We start from the raw sequence: 18,442 nt of genomic DNA on the forward strand, positions 1-18,442 counted from the left end.
TTACTATTTGTCTTTTGATTCATAGTGATCAGGCCCCTCAGGTCACTCAACAAAGAAGAATCTTGGGGAGTAAAATCTACGTTACTCTGTTTGCTATCATTAAAATGAGATGGTTTCATAAATCACAATAAATTGATATTTTTGCAACCTTTTAGTGAAGGGTTACAAATGTTATCTGTTTTCACAAACATTATTTGTAAAGTCAGTATGCATGCTGACTCAATTCACAGATTTGTTGTGTCTTGAATATGTTCTGAGGTTATCAGATGTCTGGCAGCCAAACCTCTCAGACCTTACTGTTTTCAATGCTACCAGGAATTCTATTCTACATGAAAATGAAAAAGTTCCCAAGTTCCTTTCAGTACTTATTGAAATATATTCTTGGAGAATATTAAGTTAGTAATGCTGTTATGTGACATTGTTAATGTTTGATACTTTGACAGTGGCAATGTTATAGCGCCCCCTAGAGTCATGCTCACCCATCATGGAGTTCTGTGAGATTAAATGACCTGAAAAATAAATTCAAAAACTTGTGTGTAAAACTTACTTTATACAGGCACTTTTGTATAGCATGATCTCTGACCTCTGTGTTTTCACATTCTACATATTCTAAGTATTATATTAGGGAATGGTTCCTATGAATTATTCACATAGTTACAAAATTTTTTTTTTCCTCTGGGACTTTGAATAACCTTTGACAAAGATAAGGAGTTCATCACAATCTGATTTAGTGAAGTTGGTGCGATGATTTACCTGTTTCTTAATTTCATTGTTGTTTGTTCTTTTTTGTTCCGTGAGCACTTTGTACCTACATCTGAAACAATACCATAGGAGTTCTCATATAAAATGTGAGTGTTGAGTTAATTTACTCAATGAATGAGAACACATAATATGTCGAAACATATGGGTACAATACCTCAGAACATTGTTTGAAAAGAGCTCAAGTGCAGAGCGGCAACGACGATGTTATTGTTATTCTTTGGTGGTTCTGTTTGTTGAATTTAGAGCGTCAAGTGTTACATTGTTAGATGGATTCCGGTTGGCTACTCGTAAGTATGAGATGCAGTATGAGAACTCCTATGGTATTGAGTCAGATGTAGGTACAAGGCACTCACACAGTCTAGTTGTTAAACCATATTTGGAAGTGCTCATTTACATAAATTTTAGCATATCATTAATATGCGGAATGTCTTTGTTGCATAACAAAAAAAAAGCCAAACAACAACAAAAGTAGGAGGTAAATAAAGAAATCACGCCAAGTTCCCTATATCAGATTTTAATCAGATTGGAGTTCGTCCATAAAGTTATCTGTCCATATAGTTCACAGAGAAGAACTCTTTGTGAGAATTTTTTATGTGTACACAATGTCACATTAGTTTTTCATAATATTAGTATCTTTATATTCTATTTATGAGCAAACAACCTCCAGAGTTTGAAATACTTTGTCTTAGTGTTTTCAGTTCTTTTTGTTGACGAGCGTACAACAAAATTATGCAAATTTATGTATACATATGGTGTGAAAAATATGTAAATATATCACTTTTAAACAAAATTTTTATAGAAGTTCTTTTAAAAATAATAATAGCTATACAAACTGTCTAAAATAAAAATGCTTTATGCAAAAAATTTATTAAAAAAAAAAATTTGCATAATAATTCTGTTAAAAATATTTTCAACCTAAAGGTAACCTACAGATTTTCTTTTTCTTTCTAAAACTCAAACAACGTATTTCAAACTCTGGTGCTCATTGTCAAATAACCAAAGGTCTTTTGTCACTATTACTTGGTGAAGGACCAACAACATTGTCATTGCTTTGCTGGGAGTTCATACTTGATCCAAAATCATGCTCATGGTCTGATGACCTAGACTCGCTCTTCTCCATGTCCTCCTCCAGGTATTTCTCCTCACAGTTTGCTTCATCTGTTTCCATGGTATCCCATCGTTGTAAGCAACTTATTCTCCATCCTGTCTTGGTTAAAGTGTAGATGGCTTTGACCAGAAAGACAACACCAATGACAAAGAAATATCCTGAGAAAACTTGAAACTGGAATGGCAATGCAGAGAGGAAATATTTGAAAAAGAGAGCTGTGATTTTAATTGATGCACATCACAAAACGGAAGGTACCATTTTCGACCTCCAGTTTGGTAACTCAATGAATAAAACTATATTCATATTCAAAATATTGTTGGACAGTTGCAAATTGAAAACTCTTCTGACTACATTTAATTTGTAGTTCTTAGTTGAGGGTTGTTGGTGTAAAAACATGACCATATGTTCTGCAAACAATGCGCAGTCCTACAGAAAATATGTCCACAAAATGATAGGGTTTAATGTGATAGGCATATGTAGTGATTTGAGTGTTCAAGTCTACTTATTATCTGTGGTGAATAAAGCTTGATACTAGTAAAGGACGTATATGAAAAGACTATGGTGGTATTGGTGAGTACAATATTTAAAGAACTAGAGTATGTAGATGCAACAAACAGTTGAACATACTCTCTAGCTCTCCTGCCCCCCCCCCCCCCCCCCCCAGGAAAAAAAAAAGAAGAAAAAAGAAAAAAAAAGGGAAACACCACTCTAGGAAATAAAGGTATTTTCTATAGAAGAGAGAGTCAGTTTATCATTTACCACCACATACATTTCTAATGATAGCCAAGAAAGACCAAATTGAAACTTTTTTCTTTTAATTGTTCTTGCATTGGTTCACCGTTGCATCATAGACATCAACAGACATATACATTATATGAACACTGCTGAATATTCATGACTACTTCATCTGAATGTAGTAAGCACTAAGGAGTCATGAATATTCATTGTTCAACTAATACATGTGTGTGTGTGTGTGTGTGTGAAGTCCCATTAGGCAACAGTGGACCACTATGACAACAAAGAAGGTGAAACACAGTTTGATTTTTGGTGTTTCTTGGGAAACATGCAAAATGTATGTGATGTGAAATCATGACAAAACTCTCCATAACCCACAGTTTATGAAAATACCTTAATATTGTGCCCCTTTAAATTGTGAAAAGAATGGCATATCCTATTAGTACTGACCTGTGTATGAGGTGGAAGGTCAAGTCCATGTTTGTCAATTACAACAACTGTCAGGATTGCTTGCAGTGCTAATGCTAAGAATGTATTACATCCAAACACCAATGCATAACGTTCTGTTGTCAGATGGCTGGCTATCTGGAAACTGAACAGACAGACACCTTAAGATGATTTCATGACATCATTAGACCTACAGTAATTTTATCCATTTGTCTTGTAATTTTTTTGAACGGTTGGAAGATTAGCTACAATTGTTTTTGATTTAAAATAAAGTGAATATAGATATAAATTGATAAGTCTTGGAAATGTTTTAATGACTTGGAGCTATTATGCTGAAGAATAAGATATCTTCTCTACAAGTACATGACAGGGCAATTAGCTTCAATATATTTCTCTATCACTGTTGTCTCAGAGTGAACAGAGCAAGGGCGAATGTACAGCGCCCTCAACTTTCTCAGCATGGGAGGATGGTCCCATTGTTGCAAACAACGGCCTCTTTTACAGCAGAGGGTTTGTTATTTAACAGTATGGTGGAAGAAATAACAGCTCTGGTTTGTGAGAATGGGATGTACAATACCCAAAATTTTCCTAGTAATGGAGGATGTATCGTGCCCTAAACTTATACTCAGCAAGGGGATGTAGTGTCCAAGCTCCTAAACATCAATACCCATAACTATCACTCAACTTGAAACATTCAACTGAAAGCAGAAGCTCGAGCTAGTTTCTGGTAATGCTGTGTAGAAGCTTGAAACAGCGCCCTCAACTTACCTAGCAATGGTGATGAGAAATTGATAGGAAGCTCTGAACAACACATAGAAACTATATGCAAACCAGATATTGTTTGTCATCCCCATGACAACTAAGACAGCAGCATCCATAATAGATACAATACCCAATGTCAATTCACCAAATATCGTCCAATTAAACTTGATGAATGCAAGAACAAAGGCAGCTAGTGCACCTACAAAAAACAAAATTTGTTCAGTGTTTGTTGCCTTCCATAACCAGTACTTGAAATAAGTTGTAATGTTTCCTCATTTTTGCTGTTCCTGTCACTGTTTACATAGTGAAGTACTTGTACACAGCAAGTCAGATAATTCAACGGAGAAAATTTAAGAGACCATATCAACTATGTATTAGATGGAGTAACACTTCTACTTTTACGGCTAAAATATATTTCTATTATTACATTATGTATCAGAGAATTACTTGCACCGGTGCACAAGTATACCAGTGGTATATGCACTGCAGTGCAATAGGGAATACAATATTGCATACCTGCATGCAAATGATATGCAAATAAGTACACTATCATTCGTTCTTTACTAAATTGCTTGATCATATAGTGTAATTGTTATGGAAATTCGTTGTTTTGGAACATGTGTAATAATAACAGAACCCCATGCTACGTGAATTACAGTGTGAGTATTTGCATTTGTGCTTGCAGTGTTTTCTGCTGCACTTTCACTCACCACGCTCATAAAAGTACTGTCGCAGAGAACATTGCAAGCACTCATGCAAATACTCCCAAGTATGTCAAACTTGCACTCACATGTCACAGGGTTCGGTTATGTTATTTCTTACCTAGTGGTAAAATATTTTGGTATTGTGCAGCAGTGGCGAGGCACACAGTGGAAAAAAAAATTCTACTATTTGCCCAACTACTGGGCGTGAATAGCATTTCCCCCTTCCCCTTGAAATCATTACCTGCAAGAGTTGCCGCTGCTTCTACAGCACCATTGTAAACGTTAGTATCATCTTTTTCTGATGGTTGAATTGATTCCCATAGAGTCTGTACATAATTACCAACTAGGAAATTACCGCATGTCGCAAATGCCCACCAGATTGACCACTTTAGTAAGTGACTTGACGAATAACAAGTTTTGAAATCAGTCCACAGTCCTGAAAAACTTTCACAACACTTTGTACAACATTCTGGTCGTTGTACTTCAAATTTTCCTTTTGGTTTTGAATAGACGTCAATTGTAATAACCTCGGTATCTTCGTCAACATACGTTCTAGTTCGTACAATGTCACTGTTTGTATGTTCTTCAATCCCCCAAAAGTTGTCTGTTTCATCTTGGACACGGTTGGTATCATCACTACCCTGCAATGATTCATTCCGATGCACACTCCTTTCCACGCTCGCATCCACATCCGACACAGATTCCTGCATCGTTTTAACATTTTCATTCCCTCTTTTCTCATCACTTATTTCATCACCCGAGCTGCTGACAGTATGAGCTGATTCTGAAGTTTTCCTTCGGTGGAAATAAACGCTCTTTTTCGCAGGTGGTAAAAATACACTGATGAAAAATGCAACACTGACACTTGCAAGGGAAATGTAATTGAGCGTATCATAAGTGCTCACGTGAAGTGATACAAGTATCTGTCCAAGGACGGCAGCAATGAAATCACCCATTAGAATGGCAGATCTTGTGTAACTTGTAACTTTCCTGTAGTGTTCTGGAGAAACAACTGCATAGATGTATGAATAATATGCAATCTCCAATGCTGTAGCAAAACCATACACAAATTGCATGAGTTGCATGGTCTGCACACCCTGCCCCCAAATAAGTAATACCCAAGTACCTATATATGTGATAGCCTCTATAACAATCACAGGTTTGTATCGGAGTAAATCAGTCAGCAGGAACACAAGAACAAGAGCTCCTAGGTAGGAATATGTCCAAATTGGATATACTTCATTGTTTATCTCTTCATTGGTGAAGTTTTTGACAGTATGTAAATATGGAGTGAGAAATGGCTCCGAGGGCCGCATCTCCTTGAAGAAGCCATATGAACAGAGAAGTGCTGTGGCGAGTTTCCACGCTGCCATTTTTTTTCTAGTAAAAATCTGGACACAATAAACGGTAGAGTAAAACAAGGCCTTGATAATCCAGGGTCAATGTGTACAGTAAAGTTGTCAACACTTTACTTCCGGGTTTTCATAACTTGTTCATGTTATGGAATGTTCCTCAGGAAATAATAATCTGCCACGCCGCAAACAACTTTCAAAAATGTTACTTGCGTAAATGTGAGGATCCTATCTTACTGAAGTTGTCATGTTTGATGTTCGATCAATGTGCCACTCTGCTAAATGTGCATATGTATACATCACACTTTTCGAGCGTAGCGCAGATGACTTGGTGACTTTTCGGATACGTCATATTTACGCGATGCACCATGGGATTGTGCGCTAGTTGCTCTTCATCCGGGTACTTTGCTGCAAGAGCGCGTTTGTGGAATCTACATTCTCCAATTTTTGTGGACCATTTTCAGTGCTTTGAGGTAGGTTTGTATCCATAATCATATTGAATCGTAAAATAAATCCATGAAACATTATATATATACTTCTAAATAATACTATACTTGGAGAAAAGGAACAAACTTACGGTTTGTTTGTTCGTGTGTGCGTGTTCGCACAAACTTCACTCCCGGCGACATGAGTGATCGCCCTTTCCTAAATGTGAAGCCTTGTTCGACGTTTTTGCCGCCAAAGCGTGGTTTTGATGAATTATATTGGGGGCTTCTTAATTTTTTGTAACATAACTGTATACCTAGTATCGTGTTTTCTTGTGTTACACCAGTCTTTCTTGGAGTTTTTGGTTGAAATATGTTCGACTTGGAGACGCGACAAAATGGCGGCATTCAAACCCCAGCTAACCGCTCATCAGCTCCCAGGGATACTGTGCCATGGGGCGGCACCCAGCCTTTACTACTTTATCATGTTTGTGTTATATGTGTCATTAATTTTTGTTGTCGGGTACAACACTCTCGTAAATACACGGTGAAAGATCTGACAACGGCTCATAGACACATCAAAATCGTTTCTGATATAATTTACATTTTTGTTCCAATCCAAGAGTTCGTTCACACTCGCAGTTCAGACTGTGACTAGTGAGAGCCATTTTGTACAAGCACAGAGCCAGTGGTATATACGATAATCACATTATTTCGTACTTTGACTACATTACACCTGGATTAAATATCCAGATTTATACACCTTTTATACTAACTTTTAGTATTACAATGTACAATGCACCCCCCCCCCCCCACAACCACAGTTGGCATCCAGACTACAACAGCTCCATCTTTTTAGATACTGCGATGTCATGTGGTACAGATTGAATTATGGGTGAATCAAGATAAAAAAAATGGTTTCCCTTTTTGATGACCTATCCTGTGTTATGATTAAATAGGGTTCTAGTCATTTCTCTATATTTTGTAAATTACAGATTACATGCATATTGTTTTATTGTTTTATTGAATGTCTGTAAAGCTAGAGGAACCACAATAAAAAGCGTGTATAGATCATTGACTCATCTTTGTGCTGTTGTATGTGAACATTCTCAAAATTACATCAATGAATAAATATACAAATTCCTAACCATTGTCAGTGTCACTGTCAGATGATCTCGAAAATAAATGTCATGTCACCCCACCCACACCGTTAGCCATGTACTTGAATACCTCCCCCTCCCCACACACCCTTACATAGTGATTCAGTATTCAAGCCAACTTTTTAATCTCTATATTTCATGTACTGATGAAACAACAGCTCTAGTCTAGTTCCTATATACATGTACAGTATTGCTATGATTAATACCTTCACTCTCACCCCCCCCCCCCCCCCCCCCCCCGAAACCACAGTTGGCATCTGGACTACAACAGCTCTATCTTTTTAGATACTGCGATGTCATGTGGTACAGATTGAATTATGGGTGAATCAAAATAAAAAAAAACTTTCCCTTTTTGATGGCCGATCCTGTTTTAGCACAATTCCTTAAGAGAGCATACTTTTGATCCTGACTTAAAAAAAACCCCACCAATGGTTCGGAGGGGACACCCTTACCCCCAATCTGATTAAAATCCGATGTAGATGTCGGCTAATCCTGATCACCTTGGCTAAAAAATGTAAACATGTACCAAGGTCAATTCAGGCAAAATAACGAAGGTAAAATAGCAATGAAAGATTAGCCGACATCTACATCGGATTTTAATCAGATTGCCTTACCCCCACCAACCCAACCCCACTAGTCATAACACTTCCTTGTTGAGCTTTTTGCCAACTTGTAAATTTTACCTGATACTTTGAGATAAATGGGTATGGCGATGTTCATTAGAACAGTTTTGATATGGCCTCTTAAACATAATAGCTACATTCATAAATAACTTGAAATTTGTGAATGTAGCTATGAAGTAAAGCGGCCATAAAACTTGTTATCAAAATGTCTCCACACTTCCAACATGTGTTGTCACTTGTTCTTAATCCAGTTCATTTGTTTACGTTTCCTTTTTTTTGTCAATTCCTGCTTGTTACTGCTTGTATGTCACCTGTTGTACATCCCTGTCAGAGATGACATATGAGATACCCATTTCTGTATAGCCCCCAGACAACTTTTTCTCACCAAAATTTGACCATAACTAGGGTTAGGATTTTTGAAATCCCACAACCATGATAATGGCATTGCAACTGCAAACTTACATGGATTGTAATGCTGCTCTCATGACATAGTCATAGTTATTAGTAACAATAGGGAACTTGCCAACCCACCATGTTGAATGTTGCATCATGGGAAATGTGATAATAAATACTAATCAAATAGTATTGTAAACAATACTGTTACATAGTTTTTAACCACAAATGACCAATTCATAGTCACCCTGACCATTGTGGGAGATTTATTTTATCAGTAGCTCCTGATTAGGTATTACGATAACCACAGATAATCCCAAGATAGTCCTTTGCATCTGAGCATGCTCAGTCTGGATTGCAAGTTCCCTATTCCAACAACTACAAACAGAGGTGATATTGCCCTCATTGCCCTCGGAAAATTAGTGTACATTAATTTAGTTAAATTTCAGTAGAGTCAGTTGTGTTTCAATACCATTGGCACCATTTATTTTCCAACCTGTATACTAGTATTAAGTTACATGAATGACTACAGATCATTTATATATAGCTTTTGTACCTTGCAGACCAAGTTGAACAATGCCAGAGGTTGGGAAAAGGAAAGCTGAGGACAATGAAGAAGAACCAGAGGCCAAGAAAGCTAATATTGAGGAAAGTTCTAGCCAAAATTCTGAAGAAAGTACAGAACAGGAAGACAGACCTAAGACCCTTGAGGAAATTGTAGCCAGGGCCAAGGAACAAAATATTCAAGTCCGACAGTTGGGTACTGGAGAAACACTTATTATTCTCACAGACTATGATCTTAGAGCTGCTACTGGCACTGGCAGTGTCAAAGGAGGAGGTGAGAGCAGTGGTGTAGATGTTTTACCGCCAAATGTGGACGTTGATAATTTGGCTGAAAAACAGGCAGGCATTACTGTTACTGTGCTTAAAGATGCGAATGCCACAGAAACAAGTAGTGCTGAGGCAGATGAAAATGTGGATACAGCGAAAGAGGAAGGAGGTGAAGCAAATGAAAATGAAGAAGCAAAAGATGGGGTAGTCAATGAAAGTGATGATGGGAGTACCAATGCGAGTAAAAGTCCAGGGAATAGCAAAAGAATGGTGACCCGATCAGTTACTAAGAAGAGTGATGGAGACGGAGACGAAGATTCAGAGACGGGTGAAGACAAATCACCGAAATCTGGCAAAGGAGAAGAACAAGAGATTCATACATGCACTGATTGTGACTACACTACACCACATAAATATAATCTGAAGACTCATATGAAGAGGCACCAGAAATTGAATGAAAATGACCTGTACAAGTGTTCTGAGTGTGATTATGTTTCACCTTACAAACATGATCTGAGAACTCATATGCAAAAACATGAACCTGAGAAACCATACAAATGTGATAAATGTGAATTTTCTAGTATTTATAAACACAGTCTTTTACATCATGTGGCAAGTAAACATGAAGGTCTTCGTCCTTTCAAGTGCGAGTTTTGCGATTATGCATCTGCAAGAAAACAGGATTTGAGAACTCACATTGCAATCCACAGTGGTGAGAAACCGTTTAAGTGTCACTTGTGTGACTATGCCACACAGTATAAATCTAGCTTCAAAGCTCACATGGACAAACACGATGGGCTTCGGGCATTCGAGTGCGATTTTGAAGGCTGTGATTTTGCAACGAATACCAAACAAAATCTACGATCTCATAAGCTGCGTCATTCTATTGTAAAGCCATTCCAGTGTGGTTTTTGTGACTACAGTGCTGCTCACCGACAACAACTTCTTAATCATGAAGCAAAGCATAGAGATGATCAGCCTCCAAAAGAGAAAACATTTAAATGTGACCTCTGTGCTTACGCAACAGCTCATAAGCATAGTTTGACACGTCATCTGCTTACGCATGAACCGAACAGAGCACCTCCTGACAAAGTTTACGCTTGCGATCAGTGCTCTTACACGTCAGGCTACAAGAATAGTTTGAAACGTCACATGGCAACCCATTCAACTCTGAAGCCGTTCAAGTGCGGTCATTGCGACTACTCTGCCATCAACATGACGCAGATGCATGTACACATTGCAAAGCATACGGGCGTGAAACCTTACAAATGCGATAAGTGCGATTACGCTACGGCTAATAAGCAGCATCTCACTGCACACCAGGCAAAGCATTCAGACATTAAGATGAAGTGTGATTACTGTGACTTCACTACCTCATGGAAGCAAAGGCTACGCACACACATCAAAGCTCATCAGTTGGGTCGCGTATTCAAATGTAGTAGCTGCGAGTATGTGACCAGCTCAAAATCTGACCTCAAAACTCACGTCAAAGAACACCTTCCTCAGCAGTACTCACAGTTCCAACTGCCAGCAGGAGTAACAACCATCCAAAGTATGAATGTTGCTGACTTCCAGAGTGTAGCAACGGTGGAGAATAGTGAAACACAAGATGCTCTATCTCAGATTTCTGACGCTATTGCTGCCTACCAAGCGCAGGCTGAAATGCAAAATCAAGTCATCACACAGACTGTGCAGACAGAAGATGCCAGCCATGGTGCAGGTAGTGAGCATGAACAGGTAAGCAACTTATAAATATTGTATATCATCACTATATGTGAAGAAATCCTAGCTTTCGCCTGAGTCTTCTCCAGGAATGCAAAGTTAATGATGTTAATATGCACACATGACTTCAAAATATTGCACCAATTATCCATTTTTACCAAAATTTCTCTGTTCAAAGAAAGTGATGTGATAACTAGAGTTGTGAAGATCAACTGGTTAGAAAGGCTGGCTTGCAACAAATCTGCACATTGTGCTTTTTGTGATGTCAAAATAGATTTAAATGGTTAGAGGGATGGCTTACTATCTGTACATTACTTCTTGTGGTGTTGTGAGAGTCAAATGGTTAATGAGCTGGCTCATAATCTGCATTGCTGGTTTGATCCGTGCCATTTCTCTCAGATTGTCTGAAGTCCCTGGGCAAATGTTCAACCACAGACACCCTAATGAACCCAGCTGTATAAATGGTGACCTCCTTGTACAGATTGTTATTTGAAGGATTTAACATGCGTTTTAGTTGCAGGATGGAGTGTATACTGTCTGCCCAGGGAGTTCATTGTCTGGAGAGTTGCTGTCAGCATTGTTTGCATCCAAGATTTAAAACTTTGTATTGTCTTCTTGTGAGTAATTTCTTTACATCTATTCTCCATTTCATCATTTCAGGTGGAGGAAAATACCAGTGCAGAACAGGTGATTGTTATTCCTCAGTTGGAGAGTTCAACTACAGCTGATGGTGTCAGAGAAGTCGTCATAGAATATACCTCTCCAGATGGAAGTCAGGTAGGCCATGTGGAAAATATTTTAAAAAAACACTTTCCATCTTTTAAAGGGTTTACCATTTAAAGGCCCAAATAGAAGGATTACAATTTAGGTGTGAAAAACATTTGTCTGGCAGAGCTTTACAAAAAGTTGGTCCAGAACAAAATAATCCCATGTAATTTTCATGGCTCCACTGATAAATCATTAGAATATTATTAAGATAACGCTAATGTGAGATATTGGGACTGAAACCCTGGCCTTTTTTAAGTCTGTGTTAGCAAAGAAAGTTTTGTAGTCAACCTGACTTATGTTTCATGATATTCAATGTCTTGCACAATATGTACACATAGTCGATATACTTATAATGGTCACTTTCTCTACTAACGGGGGCAAATTAATGTTAAGAGTAGACCATGCTATGTGTGATGTTGTGAGTTTCATACATATAGATTGTTGGCTAATTTTAGTGGTTAATTTCAAACACCAATCAAGAAAAACTTCAAAAAGTACATGTCAGGTTTTCTCTTTGAACATAGAATATTGTTCTCTGCTGTTATCGAAAACTGGTAGAGGTGAATCCATTTTCCTGCGTGAGTCTGGTTTGATCCCCAAGTGTACACTTTTTCAACTTTTGGTGTCCTTATTTTATAGGTTCAGTTGGTTGATGAGGAAGGTAACCAGATACAAACAGTCAAGTACATGGATGGTCAGGTAGCAGTAGTAGAACAACCTCCAGAAACCGGTGTCCATGTTGTACAGTCGCAGGAAGAACAAGATGCCGCCACTGAACTTGTAGAAATGGCTGTCAGCAGTCAAGAGAACCCAGAAACTGAGGTTGTTTCTAATGAAGTCACTGCTGTTGCTATGCAAGGGTGAATACTAACGTCTTCAAGAACATTCCATACCTTCAAACTGTCTACTTGAATGATCAACGACAGGCATATATGACGACAGGACAAATTGGACCAGTTTTTCTGATTTTTTTTTTAACAGTTGTTGGAGGAATTCGGTAAATCTGTTGAATAATTCATGTCTGTAATTGTAGTAGTATTTTTTTTTCACCGGCGATGTAATTTGTAGACACAATTTGAAGACTACTATCCTTGCTGATTTTTTTTTTTTAGGTACATTTCGTAAAATAAGAACTACAATATTAGGGTTCAAAATTTCAGCAGTGTACTGAAATGCAGATGAAATGTTGAAGAAATAAATATCTTTGTGATATCCTTGCATTTCAAAGTCGCACTAGCTAAAGTAAATACATTATTGGGGTGTAATTTTTGCTGTATATGGAGAGATATCTGTCATTTCTAATTACTTAAAGGGGTACAAGCTGTGTATTGTGGCATACTTTTTGCTGCATATTTAACAGGTACTCGTAGTATTGTACTTACTGAAGCATACTTAACCAGCACTTGCAATTGACTGAACTCAAACCTAGTATCAAGATATAACCCATAAATGATCCGATGACGTAATTTATCATATGTATCGAAAAATGTTCATGAAATCTGTATAATGCAATCAGCTGTTTGAACAATGCCAGGGGGGGGGGGGGGGACAACCATAATGTTATAGAAGACATGCATCAGCATGAACAATATACTGGAATGTGGTTTTGTTTTAAGCATTTTCACTTGAGTAATATGCTGACAAACTGAGCTTGTGCCACTTTTAAACATAGTTAACCATCACTTTCTATTGGCAGAATTCAAATCTGGTATTTAGGACTAATACATAAATGACTTGATGACATTATTTATCATACGTATACTAAAATGTCATGGAAACTGTTACTATGCGATCAAATGTGACAATACCAGAATACAATTTCAGTGCCACTGAAGGCATGCATTGACATTAACATTATAAAGCGTGTAGTTTACTTGATAGCTACAATGCCATTTTTTGCTATTGTATAGTTAATAGTGGACACAAATCATGAGATCATGTACAGAGATACGTTCAAATGTAACAGCTGAATGCTGAAGCCTTTCATATAAAGTGCGCCCTCTATAGTCTGGTTTGTAATGAGAGACAACATTTTCTGCGGTGGGTCAAAATGAGTTTTCATGCGAGTGGCTGCATAGTAAGGGATAGGATAGGGGGGTATAGGAACAGCACATTGTGGTATGTCACAAGAAATTGCAGTGTGCCAGTGTGTGGCATGTCAAATTGGCTTAGAGGACACAGTGGTCAACACATGGTGATAGGGGAATACCAAAATCGGCGTGTGTCATAAGAAATTGCTGTGTCGTAGTTGCACATCAAATTGGCTTTGAGGGCATATGTGTCAACACACATGGATGAGAGAACACCAGATTTTGGTGTCACAAGACACTGTGTCAAACACACTGGTCGACAGTAATTTCGGTGCATGTCATAAGAAATAGTTATGTGCCAGTGTCATCAAATTAGTGCAGTCCAAACTGGCTGTCTGTTGAATTGTGTCACAATAAACTCGTTGAGAAACATTAAGTCTTATTTGTATTATAGTGGTATACATAAAAAAATGAACAACAGTTTTAATTTCATTTCAAAGTAAAATGCTGAAATGTACATATTCCTTTGACCTTGACCTGTAGTTATTGAATTGTTGGCTAGGTGTTGTAAGTTAGATGTGGTTGAATATGAAATAATGTATGATAGATATGAGTGTAACACAAGTAATGAACCCACGTGACTTGAATTTTGTATAAGCATGTATAGAAAATATGTCAGTTTGGATGATTTGAACTTGTTGTCAAATAATATTTCTTCTGTGAAGGCCAAAGGAGTTTGTAATTTTTTGTACGATGCAAGAGTTGATGCCATTAGGATGAAATGTTTTGAAAGTTTGGTTGTCTTCAGATTAATAAAGTTGGACTTGAATGAAAATGATAATTTGTGCATGTGTTTTGCATATCAATTTCACAGCGTTACATTCATAAATGTTTTTCAAGACCTGACTGACTTGCAGCTGACAACAAACGCCCTCTATGGCCTGATCAGGAAATACCTCACAGATGTCAAGCCGGGGCGTGTTCGATTTGCACAATCATAATCAATTATTTATCGATCACAATCACACGATTTCACTTTTGACAAGTACCAATCACAATCATGAGGTATAATTTCTTGAAGTTCAAACAAAATCCACGGTTAGCAGCTAACTGAAATTTTTCTTTCAGGCAGTCACACTGTTCATATCATTAACTAAATAGAGTCCACACTGTGTATGTGATGTTTGTGTATTATCTTTATGGTGTCTATCTCAACATGAAACCTTGTGATCAGTCTCACTGATCTTGATAGTTGGTTAACAGTTTGGGCAAGCTTGTCTGAAAAGAACTGGGGCCGGCAATGTGATCTAGTTGGCTGAAATGACAACATTTATTTCAAAGACAGGACCACATTGTAAATATCAACAACAAAATAAACTTAGTGAATGTGTAATTATATTTATTTATTTATTTATTTATTTATTAAATGTTTGTTACATTATAATATCACAAAATAATATGATTCTTAGAAAAATAGTTGACAACATGACAAGGCAAGTTCATGGCAGATGATACATTCTGTAGTGTGTTGTCCTGATGTAAATAAACCTAAATTTAACAGGTTGCTGCTAATACATTGTGTCACAGTTTCACGTCAGTCGCTGTGGTGAGACATACAATAGTCAGCAAGTGTTGCAGTCACCAGTGCAGCATACAATAGTTAGCAAGTGTTGCAGTCATCATGGTGAGACATACAATGGTCAGCAAGTGTTGCAGTCACCAGTGCAGCATACAATAATGAGCAAGTGTTGCAGTCATCATGGTGAGACATACAATGGTAAGCAAGTGTTGCAGTCACCAGCGCAGCATACAATAGTTAGCAAGTGTTGCAGTCACTGGTGCAGCATACAATGGTCAGCAAGTGTTGCAGTCACCAGCAGAGCATACACTAGTCAGCAAGTGCTGCAGTCACCAACACACATTATATAATAACAAGTGTTGTGCAGCACACAGTGATAAGGAAGTGTCAGTCACCAGCGCAGCATACAGGGTCACAAAGTGTTGCAGTCACCAGGTTTTGCATACAATGGTTATAGGTGTTAGTCACATAGAGTTGCAGTCACCAGATTTTGCACACACTGGTTACTAGGTGTTAGTCACTAAGTGTTGCAGTCACCAGGTGTTGCATACAGGTGTTAGTCATGAAGTGTTGCTCAAAATAGTCACCCAGTGTTCATTCACCAGGTGTGGCATACAGTGGTCACAAGGTGTTGCATACATCATAACCAGGTGTTGCAGTCACCAAGTATTACATAAAACAGTCACCAGGTGTTACTAGGTAGGCAAACAATAGTCACCAAGTATTGCAGTCACCAGGTGTGCATATAGTAGTCACCAAGTATTGCAGTCACCAGGTATTGCAGTACAAAGTGAGCAACAATCATAATGATTGAAATGCCAATTTCTGATTGACTATTGCAAATTGTTTACTTTATATAACATTAACAAAGAATGGAAATGGTCACCTTGTGAAAATAACTCACTAAAATTTGCCATCTTCTGATTGGCAGTTGAAAATGTTTCACCTGCTTCAACTTCTTAAATAAGCATAACTGATGTTATAGTTAATAAATCATACAAGAATAAAAATATGTTCAATTCTCTTGTCTTCTCCAGCTTACATATTTAGCCATATATGATATTAAACGTGATCTGAAAACGAGGTCTAGCCTAGAGTCGTATCATTGGGCTTTTTGGTTATCACCCCCTCACAGCCTAGAATCATGCTAATAGTTGTGTATTCAAACTTGAAATTAGATTGTGATTTCACACAGCAATGGTTCAGCCCTTCTTAGATATGTCTAAGTTTATCATGAAATCTATCTCTTTGTGATTGGCTTTGTGACTATCATTGAATATGGTAATTATGTTTACATTGCACCGTTCTACTCACCTCATTCATTCTAATGATGTAATCGAGCACAGTGGGTAGATTTAAAAGCCAATAATGATATAATCTAGCACAGTGGGTAGATTTAAAAGCCAATAATGATATAATCTAGCACAGTGGGTAGATTTAAGAGCCAATAATGATATAATCTAGCACAGTGGGTAGATTTAAAAGCCAATAATGACATAATCTAGCACAGTGGGTAGATTTAAAAGCCAATGATGTAATCTAGCACAGTGGGTAGATTTAAAAGCCAATAAGAATCTGTACCAGTTTTTGGTGCCATGATTCCATAAAGTAAAATTGATTTTGTCAGATGAGAACTAAAATAACAGTTTGAAACCCCCCCCCCCCCCCAACCTAAAAGAATTGAATTTTTTATCCTACACTGAACTACATGTACTGTACTGATCTCACCCCTTAAATGTAAGTATACTAAACTATGTCATCTAATCATTTACATAATATACAGGTTTGGGTTCTGCCAATAAAAAGTGATGGTTAAGGAAGTTACAGTCAGTACCATACTAGAACACCAACTACCTCTAAAAACGTATTAACTCAACTTAACTTGCCAAATAGCATGAACACTTTGCTGAGACACAGGGTTTTTTTCATGAGTGAGACAACATTAGAAGTAATTGGATATGAGATTCTTATCAAAGCTGACCAGTCATCCCCACTGAGTGACACCCACTGAGTGACACAATAGCAGCACATACACAGTCAGCTACTGAGGCATACACAGAGTAACTGAAGTTTTGATGAAGCCACACAACTTTACTCAACATCTACATCTGTGTTTGTCTTAGTACCTGACTGTGTGTGCTGCTATTGTGTCACTAAGTGGGGATGACTGGTCAGGTTTGGTAAAGATTTCATCTCCAATTACTTCTAATGTTGCCTAGCTCATAAAAAAAATGTATGTGTCCCCAGCAAAGTGTTCACAGTATTTGGGAGCTGTAGTATACCCATTTAAAATTGGAGTCCTTCATATGCAAATTCCATTCATGGTCATTAAATATACATATGACAGCATATTCTTTTGTACATTAAATAAATGTAAGCCTCTGTTTATCAGTACCATAAACTTATACTGAAGTCAAAAAATATATTATCTCATGCATTTCCATTCAAATATTCATACCAGGAGCACGTTCGGTAGACAAAAAGTTTTCTTATCATTTGGCCAGGTCGATCTGACCCTCTTCTGTACAACATTATGCATGTGAAAAACAAAAGATGGCGGCACATTCAAACAGAATTGTGGCATTTTGTGTACATTTAGCACTAATCACTAAAAAGACGATTTACATAGTTAAATCACATCATTGCAGTACTGCCAGGGTGCAAGAATGCTTTTATGCAAACGAAGTCATCTTTGACCTGTGACCTCCTGACCCCAAGTTATCTTGCATTGCTCAATGGTACATCAAATCGATCGTACCGTTATGCTGACAAGTATATGTATTTCTAAATACAGTGGCTAATAGTAAATGACTAATTTCATGAACTTTTTTGCAGAGGTGAATCAAAACTGATATGCACAAAGTAATCCTACACAAAAACTCAAGTTCACCAATGAAGTGAGAATTCGTGGTCGCCATCTTGGCTTTTGGCGAGTCACCTAGCTCTTCTGCCTTCCTTTGTCCCGGGTTGCCCGCGAAAAACTGACAATTAGTCGTTCATAAACAAAATGTTTCAAAATGTCCGCGGGCGTTTTGTCTACC

At 37.6% G+C, this 18,442-nt stretch overlaps 2 protein-coding genes across 2 annotated transcripts; one reads left to right on the plus strand and one right to left on the minus strand.

The window, feature by feature from the left end:
• Positions 1 to 1,695: 1,695 nt before the first annotated feature.
• LOC144442523 (thiamine transporter 2-like) lies at positions 1,696 to 6,086 on the minus strand. Its single transcript, XM_078131890.1, has 4 exons — positions 4,760 to 6,086; positions 3,821 to 4,013; positions 3,056 to 3,197; positions 1,696 to 2,044 (listed from the first exon to the last, which is right to left on the minus strand). Exons 1-4 carry the CDS (start codon positions 5,889 to 5,891, stop codon positions 1,751 to 1,753), a joined length of 1,761 nt encoding a protein of 586 aa, XP_077988016.1. The 5' UTR covers positions 5,892 to 6,086; the 3' UTR covers positions 1,696 to 1,750.
• Positions 6,087 to 6,285: 199 nt separating this feature from the next.
• Positions 6,286 to 12,932, plus strand: LOC144441981 (uncharacterized). Its single transcript, XM_078131253.1, has 4 exons — positions 6,286 to 6,343; positions 9,035 to 11,039; positions 11,685 to 11,801; positions 12,432 to 12,932. Exons 2-4 carry the CDS (start codon positions 9,048 to 9,050, stop codon positions 12,654 to 12,656), a joined length of 2,334 nt encoding a protein of 777 aa, XP_077987379.1. The 5' UTR covers positions 6,286 to 6,343; positions 9,035 to 9,047; the 3' UTR covers positions 12,657 to 12,932.
• Positions 12,933 to 18,442: the final 5,510 nt, after the last annotated feature.

Source organism: Glandiceps talaboti, chromosome 11, assembly GCF_964340395.1.
Source record: "Glandiceps talaboti chromosome 11, keGlaTala1.1, whole genome shotgun sequence".
In the NCBI taxonomy this organism is placed as follows: Eukaryota; Metazoa; Hemichordata; class Enteropneusta; family Spengelidae; genus Glandiceps; species Glandiceps talaboti.